Consider the following 17,710-nt stretch of genomic DNA (forward strand, 5'->3'; position numbering starts at 1 on the left):
CTTGAGGCGACTCGTGGGGCAGAGGCAGACGCGTGCGATTGTGGATTCGATTCTCAATCGCGAGAAATGGAATATTTAATATTACAATTTTTTCGCTAACGAGGTTAAGCGCTGTGTTGTGTTCCGTCATTCAATATGTGATGCCTTAAAATTGGGTATGGGAAGTGTCTTAATGGGAACGGACTATCTCAACATTATGTTTCAAAGGACCGTCTGCCTACTCTGCTGTGTGCATACAATTAAAATGTGCATTAAAATGTTTCAATTCCCACTCGGGTGAATGGTTATGAATATTTCTTTTTATTTTTCAACTCTGAAAAACTTGTGAAAATTGAATTAGATAAACCCAACACGCAATATCTAAAAATTGGATGGTAAGCGGAGAACAGAGAGTCTTAATTCAAGATTTTCTTTAGCTACCCCGCAGAAATTTAATTTTTACTAAATATACACTTTTTGAAAGCTCTATGAGTATATTAAACAATATTCCCATAGACTCTATCGAAAAAGTTAACAAACAGTACATTTATGTTGGATACATATCCAACATAAATCAATTCATAAATTAAAAACGCACAAAAGAACAAAAGCCAGCATAATCCATTATTGATTCAAACCGAGTGCAAGGGACCAGAAAAAAAAGAGAAAAAAAGTAGTTAAAAAGACCAAATGCATTTAACCGCTGAAGATAAGAAGCACATTCAGACTGAATTTCTTGGGCAATCCACTGAAATGGCACTAAAATTTATTCGCCCAGAGGGTCCTATTTATATCGGCGTCTCAAAAATGAACGAGATTATCTGGAACCGCGAAACGTGTTCAGAATAACAATTTTCTTTTCAAATTTGTGAATGCGCCAGCCTGATATGGTGGTGGATAGTTAATAAAAGCGAGGGTATAATTCAATAGTAACTGCTGTGTAAACTGTTTGTTATATTGTTTCATGGTAATGGATGGTTGGTAGGTTTGTCGGGTTAGTTACGGGTTCGAATCTCGCGTTGGGTGGGTTTTTTTGCGTTTTAATATGACGAATGGCTTGAATTATACGGCGTTAGATTCTAACTTGCGAGAACGAATTAATTTAATTTCTTTTCAGCGTTAAGTTCCGCCACACAATAAATAGTGTCTCGAAAGTGGAGAATGAAATTCGGTAACACTAAATTTCCTCTTGTCCCCGCAAACTATTTTTTTTATAATTTATAAAATATAGCTAATAAAAAGCACAAATCGTCCGTAATGTCAATTTTAAAATTTCAACTTTAAATCGAATAAACAATAAAATGGAGAAAGAAACTAAACCGACTTGCCAGCATCGGACGAGGCTATACCAGAAGTTTTAATAGGAAAATTGTAAGTACTCCAATGTTTCCCAAGTAAAATTTAACAATGAATCTTTTGTTAAACTTCGCCTTTCCCATATATGTATGTATTTCTTTATTACATGAACTCTATTAGTTTAAACAAGGATTCGTATTTAAAAATATACTTCTTTTAGTTTTAAAGAGATTATTCGTTTTCGTTTCACTTGTGACAATTAAAAATAGAAAGAGCCCATCGATCATAGATAATTAGAGTTTTCTTTTATATTAAATCTAAGCAACAAATACATTTTTAATCTAAAAACAAATAATTTTAAATACATTTAAGAATTTAACATTTAATTTGTCAGTCAGTCATTGAAAACGCAACAAAAGAAGAATGAACTAAAGAATGATTTGTTCCCGACAGACAGGACCACACTCAATTAACAATATTAATCTGTTCAATGTTCACCATTATTACATTCACTCATCTCTTACAAGACAAGGAAGTCGGAGGAGGAGGGGGAGTGTGGGGGGAGGATGGGGAGGGAGAGGTTATTGTCGCCGTCTTAAATTCAAATTAAAACAAAATTTACATGACGACATTTAATTATTGAGATGTAGCTACGCTTCATTTTGGCAGTGTTTTATTTAAACGGTTGAATAATTTGAAATTATTGTTTTTTTAAATGATGTGTTGTCATTAGATAGAAAGAATCTAGTGTCAAAACACTTTTATCTACGCTTTCAGCTCATATTAAAGATATTAAAAACTAGAGATAATTCTGACTCTGACTGCAGGTATCGTGCCTTATATTAAACTTATTAACGTGATGTAACCTTTCTGAATAAATGTAGCATTCAACATAAAAAGAATTCTTTGAATCGAATCAATAGTTCCCGAGATATCCGCGTTCTACCCAACAAAATTTTCAATAACAATATCTTATAGAATTATAGACGTATATAAACCTTCATACAAATTGGTACACACTCGTACGATCAAACCATTCTAAAGTCTATAAAATTATTAACGTGTCGACGCTCCCAGCAATAAGTTGATAAACGTAAAATAATTTTTTTTAAGGAAAATATATTTTTGTGTATTAATAAAATATGTTATTGCTTTTAACCTGGTAATAAGGTAAGTTTTAAAAATGATCTTACTTATATTTCAGTATATCAACTTTCGCTCAGTATAATATATCAATTTAAAATATAAAATGGAGCACTTAACATAAGTCTTTGCTATCCCCGTAAAACAATTCTCGATTAATAAAATAAAAAAAAACTAAAATAACCAATCCGTTCCAATAAAAAAAATTACATACATAAATTAGAAGAAAATTAAAAATCCCGACTACATAAATTAAATTAACAATATCCAGTAACACTAGCACAATCAATAAAAATCCATCGACTATCAATTATCAAAATCGGTATAACAGTTACAAGGAAACAAAAGAACAGACATACATACATACACGCTAAACACATAACTCTCCTTTTAGGCGTCAGTTAAAAAACCAACATACATCACGTTTCTATCACCAATAGGGATTTAAGACGAATGTAATTACATTATCTCATTAGAAGTGTTGCGAAGCGACGGTATCAGCGGATTTAAATTGCCGCCATCGATCCTAGCCCCCAGAGGTGGTGCCATCTTACCCAAGCTCCTCTGGGTGTACTTACAACTGTTGGCCGAACTGTAATAGTCTATTCGATTAACGATTCGTTATAATGCAAATGGAATTTTGTGCAAGTTTATTTTTGGTAATATATATAATAGGGATATATGGTTAAGTGATAATTCTGATTGTAAGCGCGAGGGTTATAGGTTCGACGTTACTGGCGGAGTTGGATTATGAAGCTAAAGATATAAAAATAATTAAATTCAATATACTAATTAAGAATACTGTAAAAATAAATCTCTCCACAATAGATTCATAAAGAACGTAGTGTCTCACTTATGCTTAATGCTTAAGTTCCTCTAGATGTAGTTTCAAATGATATTTTAACTCTAATATAATCGAATAGTTGTATTGCGAATAAATTTTAAATTAATATATATTTTTTATATTTTTCTCATTAAAAAACCTATAGAGTTCTATGAACAAATTAAGTCATAGTATTGCATAAGATTAATAAAATATATAATACTGATAATTTTAAACAAAAATTTAAAATGAAATGTAAAACACAAATAAACAGAAACATCTAATTCCACACAGACATGACACAGCTACATATTAAACAAAAATCAAGACAAATCCCAACATTAAATATGTAAACATTCACTCATTTGTCTATGTCGCGTTGAGTTTAATAAAACATTCACTCGTTCATTACAGTTCAGTGGGCCTCTGGGATAATTCGTTCACTCAGCTTTGCCAGCTGAATGAGCGGATTCGTTATGAGCTCAGTAAATATACCGTGATTTTGTAGTATGTATGCGTTACTCGTGTAGACACCTCCATAGATTGGAAATTACCTGGCTAGGCTGTTTTTGTATGAAAATTATTTGGTTTGTATGTCTTAAATAGATTTTGTTTAAAATTTGCAATATATGGTGATATGTCGTTTTTTCTAAATATTATGACATTTTTTTCAGCTTCACGCTGTGTACTGCATACAGCAGGGTAGGCAAAGGGAATATAGTGTTCAGACACTCAGCTCCCCAATTTCTTTCGAAATATAGAGGCATTGTGAGTTGAGTGGCGGAACTTAACACCGCACTTTGCCTCCTTACCTAGTGAAGAATTTAAAACAATTCAGTTCTCCTAATGGGAGTCGAACCCAGACCGAGAATTTAAATTATAAATTGACAAACAAAAACTTCACGCTGTCAGTTTCAAGACAGCGAGAACCTAAATTCTCAATAAGCTCGATTAGAACGTACTCGCTGTACAACGTTAAGTATGAAGTGGCAGAATGACATTATATTTTAAGACTCCATCCCCTAATACCTTTTGAATATTTAACGTTATGATTCCTTAGGCCTGTTAAATATCATCACCTACCAAAGGTTTAATATGGAATTTGAGTTTTTGGTAGAGGTAGAGGTAGAGGAAGATATTGTATGTTTTCTCTGGGTTTTAATGTAAAACATGACATATTTATAGCTTCACGCTGTATCCCGCACATAGTAAGACAGAGGGAACCTGGGAACCTAGTGTTAAGACACTTCCGTCGAATTCTGAAAGCATTGCATGTTGAGTGGCGGAGCTAAACCACGCTTTACCTTGCACCAGAACGAAGAAATAAAAATAGGAAATATCCGTAGGTATATAACGATAAATTTATACAGAATAAACACAGAACAGAGCAAACATTAAACACAAGTTATTCGTTAATATTTTGCCGTTGTCGTTAATATCTCGCTGCGGCAAGCGCTGTAAGTAATCCTACGTACACGAGGCGGGTTTTAATCAAGATCCTGTGAGTCGAATGTATGTGGAACTCCAGCTTGGGGCACCGTTCAACGGTATTCCCATACATAAATTTAACATTATGTTGTGAAATCACAATAAAGTGGTGTTTTTTTAGCTATGTAGGCAGAAATAAATGAGTGTCAAGGCACTCTGTTTTTCTCAATTTCAGTTTAGCTTCGAGACACGAAAATTTTGTGTCTAATAGTCAATTAATCGAAGAAAACTATAGGCTATATCACGTTTGAAAGTAACCCACTATGTTCGTTAAGTTACCTAGGGCACTCAGGTAAAAGCTACTTACATAGCAGGATAGGGTAAAAGCTACTCACATAATTCAAGTTGTAGATTTCCCAAAATAAATATGATCGATAACTATATAAAGAAACACCATGAAAATATTTAGAAAAAATCCTATAACATTTAGTCCATAATATTTTCAGTGAAATACTCGCGTTTCGACAATGAAGAGTCGCAAAATCAACAGTACAGTGAGTGTTTGTACAATTTCACAAACATCTGGCTTTCGAGATTTCCTAGTTTTCCTCTTCTAAGGCACCGATTTATTTACCTCACTTCGCCCCTTTTTCCCGTTAAACATTACATATTTTCGGTTCGACGAGTGTAGATTGTTGGTACTTTTGTTTTGTATATATTTGTATGTTGGTATATAGTATATTATTTGTATTTCTTATATACTTGTATTTCCTACATTGTACATACGTAATATGAACTATATGAGCCGAAGAAAACCTCTGTAAGTTGATTCTCACTGGTTGTCTCAAAACTGGAGAACGGGGTTCCTTAACATTAGGATAGTTTACCCTGCTATATGTGGTAAAAGAGTAAAGCTGAAAAAAATTAAACTAAATGTTTATGAATATTTTCCTCAACCGCATCCCGCATGTCAAGGCAGGCAGAGGGAACCTAGTGTAACCTAGAAAACACCACTCGCCGCTTTTTTCGTGATATTTTGATTGTTGAGTAGCGGAATTGTTCTCATCTTACTAAAGTCAAGAAAATAATTAATTTCACCGACTCGTAATCGAACCTACACCCACCGCGGTACCTCTACATGACATTATTGAATACATATTTGTATTAACATACATAGGCTTAGTAACATAAGCACATTGTATACTTCCAAAGTAAAACGATCACACTTTATCAAAGGCACAAGTCGACGACAGCAAGTATTTGTTGGGTAAAGTTCGGAACAAGTTTGATGAACAAACAAGAATTATGTATTGTGCAAGCGTATCTGATACTTCTGGATTTAGAAGACCATCATATAAGTAGATATATCAAGTGGCTTGGAGGATGTTTTAACTGCATTAGACAGTAGTCGAGGGTTCAATCCGTACTATTAATTGTTATTAAATATACACAAATAATAAATCCATACCTATATTATAAATTCGAAAGTAACTCTGTCTGTCTGTCTGTCTTTTATGCAATCAGGGCCAAACCGCTAATTCAATTGTGATAAAATACTCATATAGAGATACTTGAGGGTCTCGGGATGAACATAGGATACTTTTTTTTCTCATATTTGTAATATTTTCGACATATATTAATATATTAAAATACTTATTAATTTGACATGCAATTTATTCCGCCATGTTAATAAAAACCGTTACTATGCGACCATTGCTAAGCAACGATTTCCAAAGTTTGTTGTTAGAAAACGTCACCCAAAATGAGCTTGCTTAACGCATTTCTCTATTGAAAACTGAAAATAATTTCATAAATTTATTTAATAAATATTCGTATAGTTCAAGTGGGTGTGGCCGCGTTCGGGTCCACACAGTAATAAATAATAATATAAGTCTATATATGGAAGATATAATAAAGGTTTCTATATAAATTTTATTAGACTACCCCGACTAGAGCAAAGCCCAGCCGTGTAGAAGGCTGCTAAAATAATAAAAATCTAGAGCAAATACAAACTTTTACAATATAAGAATAGTAAGTTTGTTCACTGTTCACATCGAAATTAGCAAAAATGACTTGGAATATTCTGACGTTTATACAAAAACTTTTGAATTTTAAAGTGATTTATTATCTTGCTTTTAAAGAAAATATCGTTTTAGTTTTTGTTTCTGGGAATACTGTAGAAAGTTTTAATTGTTTTTTCTATGTCAATGTAGATTGTATTTTCATATAATAATTGGATCGAAGTAAGCACACGTCCACTTGAGTATAAGGATTATAGGTTTGAGTCCCACACTGAGCAATAAATTGTTTTCGTTTCTGCTCAGATAAATCGACGTACAACGTTCCTTCAAACCACTTACAATGTCTTGAATTTAGGTAGAAAATAGAGAAAGGAATATCTTGACACTAGGTTTATACCTATTTGGCTATGTGCATCCCACAGTGAAATAATAAATAGATCTCTTAGAACGAAAGTGTATTTAACTAAAATACTTGCAATTTATAAAAAAACACAAAATATTACAATATTTTTTAAGGTTTATATGAAAAAATCTATGTAATATAATATAACTCACATTTAAATTTAGATATTGCACTGAATAAAGCAGAATTCCTATGATTAAGTTAAGCCGTACGTCCCATTGTACAGGAACCCTCTCAGTCTGCCCATAGTGATTTTGTTCATAGAATAAAGAAAAATGACAAATAATTTGCATTTTTAAGACTTTTTATGGTCATTCCACACTAAGGAAAGAAATTATTTATGTTGTTAGCACTTCTGTAGGGAGATATTTCAAAATTTCCGCTACCCAAACATAATTGCTTATAATTCTTATTTGGCTAGAGATATTAATATTTTGTAAGAAATATATAAGAATTTCGACGTAGCTTGATGAGACGACGAGAAGAAATCATACGCATATATGTCAGAACGCTTGGATCGTTTCATTTGTTACAATTTGGTACGATTTCTAAAAAAGACTTTACTTAACCTAGCTAGCTCTGATAACGAGGCAAAGCGCTGCGTTTAGTTCCACCACCCACCAAGATAAGCCCTGCAAATATTACTAACATGCTTTCACACAATTTTTCTCCATCCAAACTATAAAACTACACTCACTTATAAAAGTATTAACTTGGCAAGACTATTAACGCAATCACAATCCCCTCATCCTAATGAGAGGAGCATCAGCGGTCTAAAACTTTTCCCAATAAAACTTGGCTCTTTACGGACGCACGAGTGCTTCGGCCTTTTGCTTGATAACTTTAAATTGCCTGAAATCATCCCTTATAAATACTGGCTAAGATACTCCTTGCTATATTATGAAAGAGGGTAGATTTTACGATTTTTTAAGTGAATTGCTTTTAATATGATAGGTTTTAAAGTATTTATAATGTTTGTACCAATATACCTGGAGAGTTTGTATAGAACGCGATAATTTTAAGGATTATGTACTATTTCTTTTTATTTTCACGCTATGTCTCGCACATAACAGGTTAGGCAGAGGGAACATGGGAACCTAGTGGTTTTTAAACGGTTTTATTTAGCTCACCCCGTTTGTTTATTTATTTGTATATTTGTTTGGGTCAAATTTAGTAATTGAAATTTAACCCTCTTCCCGTTAACCGATTGATCTGAAATTTGGTATACGCTTTTGATTCTGATGACAATACAATTATTCATATTCAATATTATTGTGAATCCAAGATGGCCGCCGCTACAAGATGGCGGACCACTTAGTTTTTTTCAATCCCATCAATATGGGTATCAAATGAAAGGGCTTGTCAAGTAGAATTCAGTGCACTATACAAAATCAAAATCAAAGATGGCCACTGCTACAAAATGGCGGATAATGTAGTTTTCAATCCCATCAATATGGGTATCAAAATAAAGGGCTTGGTAAGTATAATACAGTATATTATACAAAATTACAATATGAATCTCCCACCTAAGTCAAGATCTGGTATCCTGTCGAGGACTGTGTGGCTATAGGGTGGCTAAAAATGAGACGTCACTAGGGGTACACCACCCAAGTTAAGGTAAAAGGTAAAAGCGCGCCGAGAACTGTATGGCATTAGGGTGGATAAAAATGATATGTCGTTAGCGTTTTCCCCTCAAGATTCAGGCACATCTTGTTGTACATAGCCTTGCCCCTCTATTGGACCTCTGGGGGGGTCGATCGTCGTCGTCGTCGGTCGAAAATAAAATCGTGGGGCACGTCCAATATCTACAATCGAAAGACATGGCATGAGACTTCACCCACCTAGTGGTAAGTAGCAAGTGTCCCCACGATTTTATTTTAGTAATCATAATTTCCATGAAATTATTTTTTAGCTTTTAGTACATTTATCTGCAATATAAAACCGTTTAACTTAAATTTTTTTTTTTTATTAGACTCTCCGTTCCCATTGACACTACCGATCGACACTTTCTGCCGTCACGTGTTGGCGGAACCCAACACTGTAAAAAGGCCGCTCTAATTGTACAGAACCCACGGTGGGCGAAAACGACTCGCGTTGTTGGGGTTTTTTTTCAGCTTCACTCTCTATCCAGCACAAAGCAGGGTAGGCATTACATCGACGAATTCGTTAATTCGTCGAAATAACACGTGTTAAGCGACGGTATTTAACATTTGTTTTATCAAACAATGAAATGAAAAGGATTAAATACTCTGATTGGATATCGAAACCGTACGCACCACATTTACAAATTTACTTTCCCAAAAAAAAAAAATTCATAAAATCTTTCGAAAATTATTATGTATTTTATTTTAAATTTTATATTGTTAATTGATATAATAGTTAAAACTGCTTATTTACACTACGTTTGTAAACGCTTTGGTCGTATAACGGTGGTACAGAAGAAAGATAATAAACAGAAATAAATTGTAGGTACTTTTGGTCACCTTATGATAATATTGAACGGTGTGTATTGTGTGCTTCAATTATTTCATTCAATCGATTTCGATATGTATGTACGTCATTTAAACAAAACAATTGTTTAATAATTCAATTTATTGCGGAAAATTAATTGAAATAAATGTAAGAATAAAGACAATAAAATTACGAATAAACTTATTATTATATGCACAGCATCTGGTTGTACATTATGACGGTTATTGGTTCAATTCCCATTCGGGGGAAATGATTATTTTCATTTCCTCGCTCTTATTATTCTACTCTACTTAGCTGTTTGTGGGATTCAACGTGTGAACTTAAAATGTACAATTACTACTAAAGTCCACACACGAACACATACTCTAAAAAGACGTAAAACCACTCAATTTATTTATATTCAAGAAAAGAAATATATAAATATATACTAAGAACGTAAAATCCAAACCATAAAAAGCATTTATTTTTCAAAACTCAAATCCCCGCAGCCAATTCTCAACGTAATTTTATTATTATACGTTTTCTACAAATCTATTCATGTTTTACGTTCATTTCATATTCAATACCAAGAATAGGTAAGTGTTTATTAGTGAAGGCGAAGGAATTTTCTTGGTTAAATAATACTGAGGTCCACTTTAAGAGCAAAGCTTAGTACGCGCGAGTATTTTTCAGATTTAATGGACTCTACTCGTATTGTTCTTAAGAGAAATATTTATTGGTCTCAACAAACTCAACGTTCGTGATGGTGCAAGCGGTTGCGGAAATTTTCATTTTTCATTTGTTCGTCCATACAACGTCTGCTATAGTAGCAGTGGGTACCTACTGAAATCATAAAAATGTGGAGGAAATATATGAAACGGCGCAAACAAGGTTTGCGTTTGTTTTGGATTTTAAAGGAAGGTATTACGTGTTACAGGAACGTGTTGGGAAGAAAATGAGAAAGTATTTTAGTAATAAATTTTGGTAGTAGTTTTTATGTGTTCATAAAAATGTAAAAATTTCATCATCTTCACGCTGTATTCCGCAAACAACAGAGTAGGCAGAGGAAATCTAGTGTTATGACACTCTATTCTCCACTTTCCGCCAAATTATTCAAGGCACTACGTGTTGAGTGGTGGAACTCAACGTCGGGCTTTTTGCCCTGGTGCAAGAGGGAAGAAATGTAAATATTCATAAATAATAATTAATTTCCGCCTGTGGGGATCGAACCCACAACTGTCACGTTACAGTCACATGCTTGTGTAACTGTGCCACTACGGCCTTAAAGTGATATGTATATATGTACCAAGTACCTATATATAATATCAGTTAAGTTCAGTAGAAGATAGAGACGGGCTAGTTACGATGATGATGATGATGATGATGATGATGATTAAATAACTTTAAGATACAAAATAACTTATACTAAACAAATAATAATTTACAAGTTAAATAAAACGAATGACTGATACAACATTACATATCAACTGACCCGTAAATAAGTCCACAAAACTGAAAGGTTCGTTACTAATTCCCAAATCTTTATTTATCCGTAAAACTTTTTTGTAACTTCTGTCGAGAAATCCTTGAGATGTTGACGGTTCGTGCTTATCTAAGTGAGATGATTGCCTTTTGTATTAAAAAAAAACTTGGAAAACATTTGTAAATGACGTATTTTTCGATTCGGACGTGGCTACGCTACTGAGAAATATTTTTTACTGTTATTGTTTTTTTTTAGAAGGGAAGGTAGAGGGAACCTGGAAACCTAGTGTTGAGCTAAGATCCGTTTCCATTAGCACACTTAAGTTCCCCAATTTCCGCCGGAATTCTAGTGGCGTTAAATTCCATTAATCTACACACAATGTTCCGAAAAAAAACGATATGTGTGTAGCGGAGTGTTACATTAGGTTCCTATCATCCTGCTAAAAAAGCGTGAAGCTTTTAAGCAAGTTTTCCTAATAAATATAAACTAGAACCTTAATCTTACTCTACAAAAAATATTTTATGTACGTACTGTATACAAATACATTCATAATTTGTATTTTGCGCCGACGACGTTTAAAAAATATATTCAAATATTCGTGAATGAACTCGCAATCAAGCGCACTTCGTGTAGTAACTACGATTTATTCACCCTTGTTCGTTTTCTCGCTTATTTTCTCGTTTACAGTTGTGAACATAAATATTTGTAAAAGAAAATCTTTTTATTAGCTTCACCTTGCATTCCAGACTTGGAAAGGTGACTAGAGGGAACCTGGGAACTTAATACTAAGACTCCTCTTAATTATTTTATGATAGATAGAATTTATACCAAGCAATATAACGTTTAGTAGAGAGAACTCGACAGAGAAATTAATATAAGGAAAAGTTAAAAGTTTCGATTGCCTCGCTGATGGTTCATGTCATTAAGATGAGAGGAAACTAATTGTTCTAATAGGATTTTGGCGTAAGGAATTTATACCAAATATTCCATAAGGATGTTGTTTAACAATTTTATAAGTGTTTGATATCTTTTTGTTAGTTTCACGCTTTATCCCGCAGTGTAACTGGGTAGACTAAGCCTAATGTTAAGACACTCTGCTCTCTACTTTCTGCTGAAAGGAGCCAATTGGAGGCATTTTTTTCTGGAGGAGTCGAGTGTTTTAGTTAAAATGTAAAATGGTATGTAATTTTTTCGTAAGTAATAAGTAACTTCAAAGTCCAGGACTCTAGGTCTTCTTCACAATGATCTTAATGATCATTGGCTTGGTTTTAGCCACTGTTGGATATAGATCTCTTTAAATATATATAATAATAAAATATATATATATTACAGCTAAAATCTAAAACACATTATCATTTTGCTAAATATTTTCTACTTTAAGTATCCCACATACCTCGTTATCCTTATCTGCGTCCTTAATATGCTGCGCTATGAAGCGTACACTCTGCAACGCCGCGGCTACTTCCGGTGAAAGATGGCGCGGGAGCATGTTCTCGGATTCAGTTACTGGTGAACAAAAAATGCCTAATGATCGAGGGTAGTTGTTTCAAATTTTTTTATTATTTTTCTTTCTTAAGTATGAAAAAAACTGAAAATCAACCCCACAACCAACACGTTTACAGATGAACCAATTATTATTCTAAATGTTAGCAAATTATGAATATTTTAATTAATTCAAAACATATAATGGAATCTTCATGAAAATACTCTATTTATTGACCATAAAAACCTCTGGCTAGTATTAATTTAATTAATTTGTATTTCCAATATGCTCTCCTATGAAGCGTTAATATAGCAACGGTGGAGCGACTTCCGGTGAGACAGTTTTGTGGCAGTGTGAACCCAGATTCAGGACAATTAATATATAATTTTTCAATATTTTTATTTTTTTAAAGATTTAAACTATTATTCCACACGGAGAAAAGAGAAATATTGTCAAAAAATATGAGCTCGTCATGGCGCAAGGGCACAAGGGTGACTGTAAACTCGACCACATTACCTGATGGTCGTTGATGTACACCAGCACCCAACATATCGTCTTCAGGGGCAGGAGATTTCCTGTAGTCTTCATCATCGCCTTTGGTGCTTCCAAACGCATCAGTTAAACTATCCCTGCAATATTGATTTAGCTTAGAAAAGAAGTCTTTTTTGTATAACTAGTCGATTTTTTTCAGGTAGTAGGAAAATGTTTATTAGTCAATCCGTTACAGTAGCAGTATAAAAAAAATAGCTTAGAAGATATAGTTGGAAATTAAATTTATGTAATATATATGATTTTTATATTAATTTGTGGAACATTGTGAAACAATTTTCACACAGACTGAGCGAAAGGATTTGAAACTTATATAATTGGCATAAATTAACTAATACATTTGTATTAGTTAATTTTAACATCGACGTACAAAATACACATATTTCATTCTCAACACAACCAATAACTCTATACTTCCTAACTTAGCTCACAAATTATATAATAGCAACTAAAATTAAAGCTAATTCAAAACATTGCCTGCAGCGCAAACAAAATGGCGTCTCGTAAAATACTTTACTTATATTTTACGTCTCATAAACGGTTGAGATAAAATAAGAAGCTTATAAAAAGAAATAACGTCACGCTTCAATACTTTCATTATTCACAATAAAAGTTGCGAATCGTAAAAAAATGTTCGCAACGGCCTTTATTATTCATAAGCATCGATTTTGGCGTTTGATTTTTATCTATTTCCGCAAGTTACTCGTAGAGTCGATGGCTTTGTTATGTAAACGAGGTGCACTTGATGAGTTGGTCGTGAAATAAAAAACTAATAAAATTAAAAAAAAAAGTTTTAATATCGTTCGTGTTTTGGACACTTGTTGGTTTGTGCTAGAGGATTTAGTGACCAATGTCTCTGTGCTTGTTTAATTTATACGACGATAGTATGTAAGAGTTCTTCAAATTTTATAATATCGAGGGTTCCTCGGTACTCCAGGCAGTGGGCAACGTAAGTGTTATAATAAAAAGGGAGTGTCTTTACACAAAGTTCTCAAATTCCCTCTGCCAATCCTGCTATGTGCAAGATACGCAATTTAAATTAAAAGAAACAAGGCCGACGTAGTGCAACGTCTCGATGCTGATGTAAAAATGGTGAAAAGAGTGTATTAACACTAGGTTCCCTATGTTTATCCTACTGTATGTGGAAAACAGAATAAAACTAATTATATTTGCGACCGAACAAAAATACTAAGTAATTACTACCAACGCCATATGAAATTTGTGCAATTAAAATTTGCAATTATAAGTTTGTAATAAAGTTTAAAATCTACGACACGTACTCGTACTTAATTTACTTCAATTTACGATGAACCATTTAATTTATTATTAAAGACACTTCATAAACCCTTTGCCCTTTAAAATACACATTAAAATCTCATATAATAACAAAAAGCAATATAAAATAATCAATGAATTCAATATAATAATTCAATAAATAATTCAATAATAACAAAATGTTGATTGAAAATAACTTATTTATAAAGAAAATAATTTTATTCCTTAATATTTCTGAGTATGTGGCATCTCAATTTACCGATTTTTTATATTATTTTTATTAGGTACATATACTTATATTTTAAGCCCATCGTCATGCAGTAGGACAGCACTAATTGGGTGTAGGATTGAAGTAGCAAATCTAGTATAATTCTGAAATTGATACAGAACCCTCGGTGTGCGGGTCCTGTCACAATTGTCAGGTTTTATGATTTTTGTCGAAAATCTATTCAAAATATTAGTCCAAGTAAATAGAAAGAAAGTGTTTTGCCACTCACCTCATTTCAAGTTCATTTGTATATCCATTAGATACGAAGGTGTCATCGTAGTCCGGCAGAGAGTACTTGGTACGTCTCATCATGAGGAGCTTCGGCATCAGTTGTAGGAAAAGTTTCTTCATCCACGGTGACATTGTGTGAGTTGATGGTGACCTACAGTTATTTCTTGTTATGTATAAAATTAATACTTATTATCTTTATAAGTAATATTTTATTATCTTTATCAATTAATTGTGTAATATATTAAAAAATATAAAAAGTATTCAATTAAAATCCCGGCGTTATAGACTCATGAATCGAAATCTATCTACTCATGAATTTATCTTTTCGTAAAAAACCATCATGGATATTTTATCAGTGAAATAAAAGTACACTCAGTTATATTAGTATAAAATTATTATATTCTATTTGTATTGGTAGCACAAAACCAAAAAAATGATGAAAATACAAGATTCTTATAACTCAACACAAAATTACGTACCTAATTGAATAATAATAAAGAAACCACAACGAGGTACAAAATGTTCGTGAGTTCGAATTGAAATTAAATATTTAATATTTTCATTTTGTTAACGAAGAGAAGCGCAGCGTTTAGTTCCGCCTTTTAACACGCAATGCCTCCAGAGGACAGCAAAAAGTAGAGAACGGAAGTGTTTATTATGAACAGAGTATCTTGACACTACGGTTCCGAGGTTCCCTCTGCTTACCCTGCAATGTGTGGGATATAGTGTAAAGCTACAAAATTATCCTCTTATTTATCTATTATAGTCTTTACCACCAGCTTTCATTCAAAAATTAAAATATCAATAATAAAAATTGGACACAAGTCAACATTATTTATTAAGGAACACGCAACATAATGAATTAACAACAAATGCCTACAAAAGTCAACAAAGTCTCCACTTTCAATCGCATTATTAAAATTTATTTACCTCTTGTCCATGATTGTTAAAATTTCAATTCAATTTATAAAATGTTGTTTATAATATAGTTAGCTATTCAAAACAAATTACCAAAATATAAATTATAACGATCCATATAATGTCGAGATCAGTCGTGGCGTGACAAAGTATGACTTTTAACGTGACAGATTGTGGGTTCGATTCCCACTCGGAGAAAGGAAATATTCAATTTTTTCACGGACTTTACAGTTTTTCCAATACATTTAAGTATACCGCTATCAAAACATTCACAACTAAACATGCGCATTCAATAAGCTGCACCGCATACTATATTTCACACGCCATTGTCTCGTTATCGGATCGTTACAATGAGACCGTAGATTTATGGGCATTTATGCCTGAATTTTAGAGCATCCATTTTATTTTGCAATTTAACCCTAGCGATGATAAAGGGTGCTCTGTTTTCGTAATCGAGTGTATTATTTTGTGTTTCAACTTTTAATAGATGTGGATGCAAAATGTTTCACGGTTCGGCCCAGTGGAAAATATATATATATATGTTTTTTTTTTTGGCGTTATACTGTAACTCGCACACAGGAGAGCAGAGAGAGAGCACCCCGTTCCCTCATTTTTAGCCGAATTCTGAAAACCGCTTGTTGAATGGCAGAGCTCTACGCCACGCTTTGCCTCGTTTATCTTTTCAAGTATTACACAAGTACTAATACTAGTACACAAGTACTAGCTGCCATCGCATAATTAGTACGTAATTGAAAGAACACTGAATTAGTTAAATATATTGCAGTTTTAAAAATCACCCATACTATAAAAACCTTCAAATATAGCTTTGACTATGACAAAGATACCAAAAAAAAATAAACATTTTATATAAAGATATAATTATAATATAACTATATAAAAAGATATTATATTCAAGGGTTTTAAGAGTTTTTTTTTGTGTATCACCATTAGCCTTTTATATATACTTAAACTGTATCAATTAATTAGTGAACATTGTCTATTATCAAAATATAACACAAATTAATATTACCCATAACGACTTTAACAATATTTAAAAATAAATCGTTAATTACTTTGTCTTGACACAGATATGCGAGTAGTCTTATTGCTAAGAAATTACCTTGTCCAGCTTAAAATTTGAAACCCCAGCCCAGCCAATAGTTGCACCTACATGAACACTTTTAGATTAAAATGTTAATAAAAATTTAAAAATAACACAACACAACAAAACAGTGACAACATTAAAATACACAACAACAGCGTTATAAAAATGAAAACAACAATTTATATAAAAAATAACAAGGTGTCTCAACACATAAGTCCTCTCCTTCATATAAAAATAACGAAAAAACAACAATAACAAAAAACAACAAAACAAGACTTACCTGAAGTGCACGTTTAGTACGCACACCGTCATCCAGACACTGAGCGACACCAGTATCATGGTGAACAGCAAGTATTTCCCTAAGAGTGGTATCGCCAGCGACGTGGGCGGTATAATTTCGGCGAGCAACAGGAAAAACACGGTCAGTGATACCAAAATCGAGATGCTTAACGATATCTACGGGGGAAATATTAATTTACCTGAAATGTACGTTTACAATGCACACTGTGACCCAAACACTGAGTGATACTAGGATCATTGTGAATAGCAGATATTTCCCGAGCAAAGGGATCGCCAACGACGTTGGCGGTATGATTTCAGCCAGGCCAAGGAAGAACACTGTGAGGGACACCAGGATGGAGATGCAGAGCGATATCTAAGGAGAAAAGTCTCTTTTGAATGATTTTTGTTCGTTATTAAAAGTAAGTATATTGTCTTTCCACTCGCTGGTTTTTAGAACTTATTGTGTAGGTGTTAAGTTTTAATTAAATATTTATTGATGTTGAAGCGTTTTTTTTTTGTTGTTGTTTAATAATAAGAGGTTTAGGATTGTTTTAAATAGTTTTAGGTAGATC

General features: G+C 33.0%; 1 protein-coding gene across 2 annotated transcripts in view; it reads right to left on the bottom strand.

Moving 5' to 3' along the window:
- nAChRbeta2 (nicotinic acetylcholine receptor beta2) overlaps positions 1–17,710 on the bottom strand; it is a 31,248-nt gene that overhangs the window by 9,355 nt on the left and 4,183 nt on the right. The window contains exons 7-10 of one of the 2 annotated variants that reach the window (XM_085208133.1): positions 17,137–17,312; positions 14,832–14,984; positions 13,027–13,139; positions 12,421–12,533 (exon numbers count right to left, since the gene is read on the bottom strand). In XM_085208133.1, coding sequence (XP_085064259.1) covers positions 12,421–12,533; positions 13,027–13,139; positions 14,832–14,984; positions 17,137–17,312 — 555 coding nt within the window. Of the gene's footprint in view, positions 1–12,420; positions 12,534–13,026; positions 13,140–14,831; positions 14,985–17,136; positions 17,313–17,335; positions 17,512–17,710 lie in introns of both variants that reach the window. The other variant, XM_085208132.1, reaches the window with a different exon arrangement.

Source organism: Heliconius melpomene, chromosome 4 (genome assembly GCF_056956725.1).
Source record: "Heliconius melpomene rosina isolate 202511_hmr_F chromosome 4, ASM5695672v1, whole genome shotgun sequence".
Taxonomy (NCBI): Eukaryota; Metazoa; Arthropoda; class Insecta; order Lepidoptera; family Nymphalidae; genus Heliconius; species Heliconius melpomene.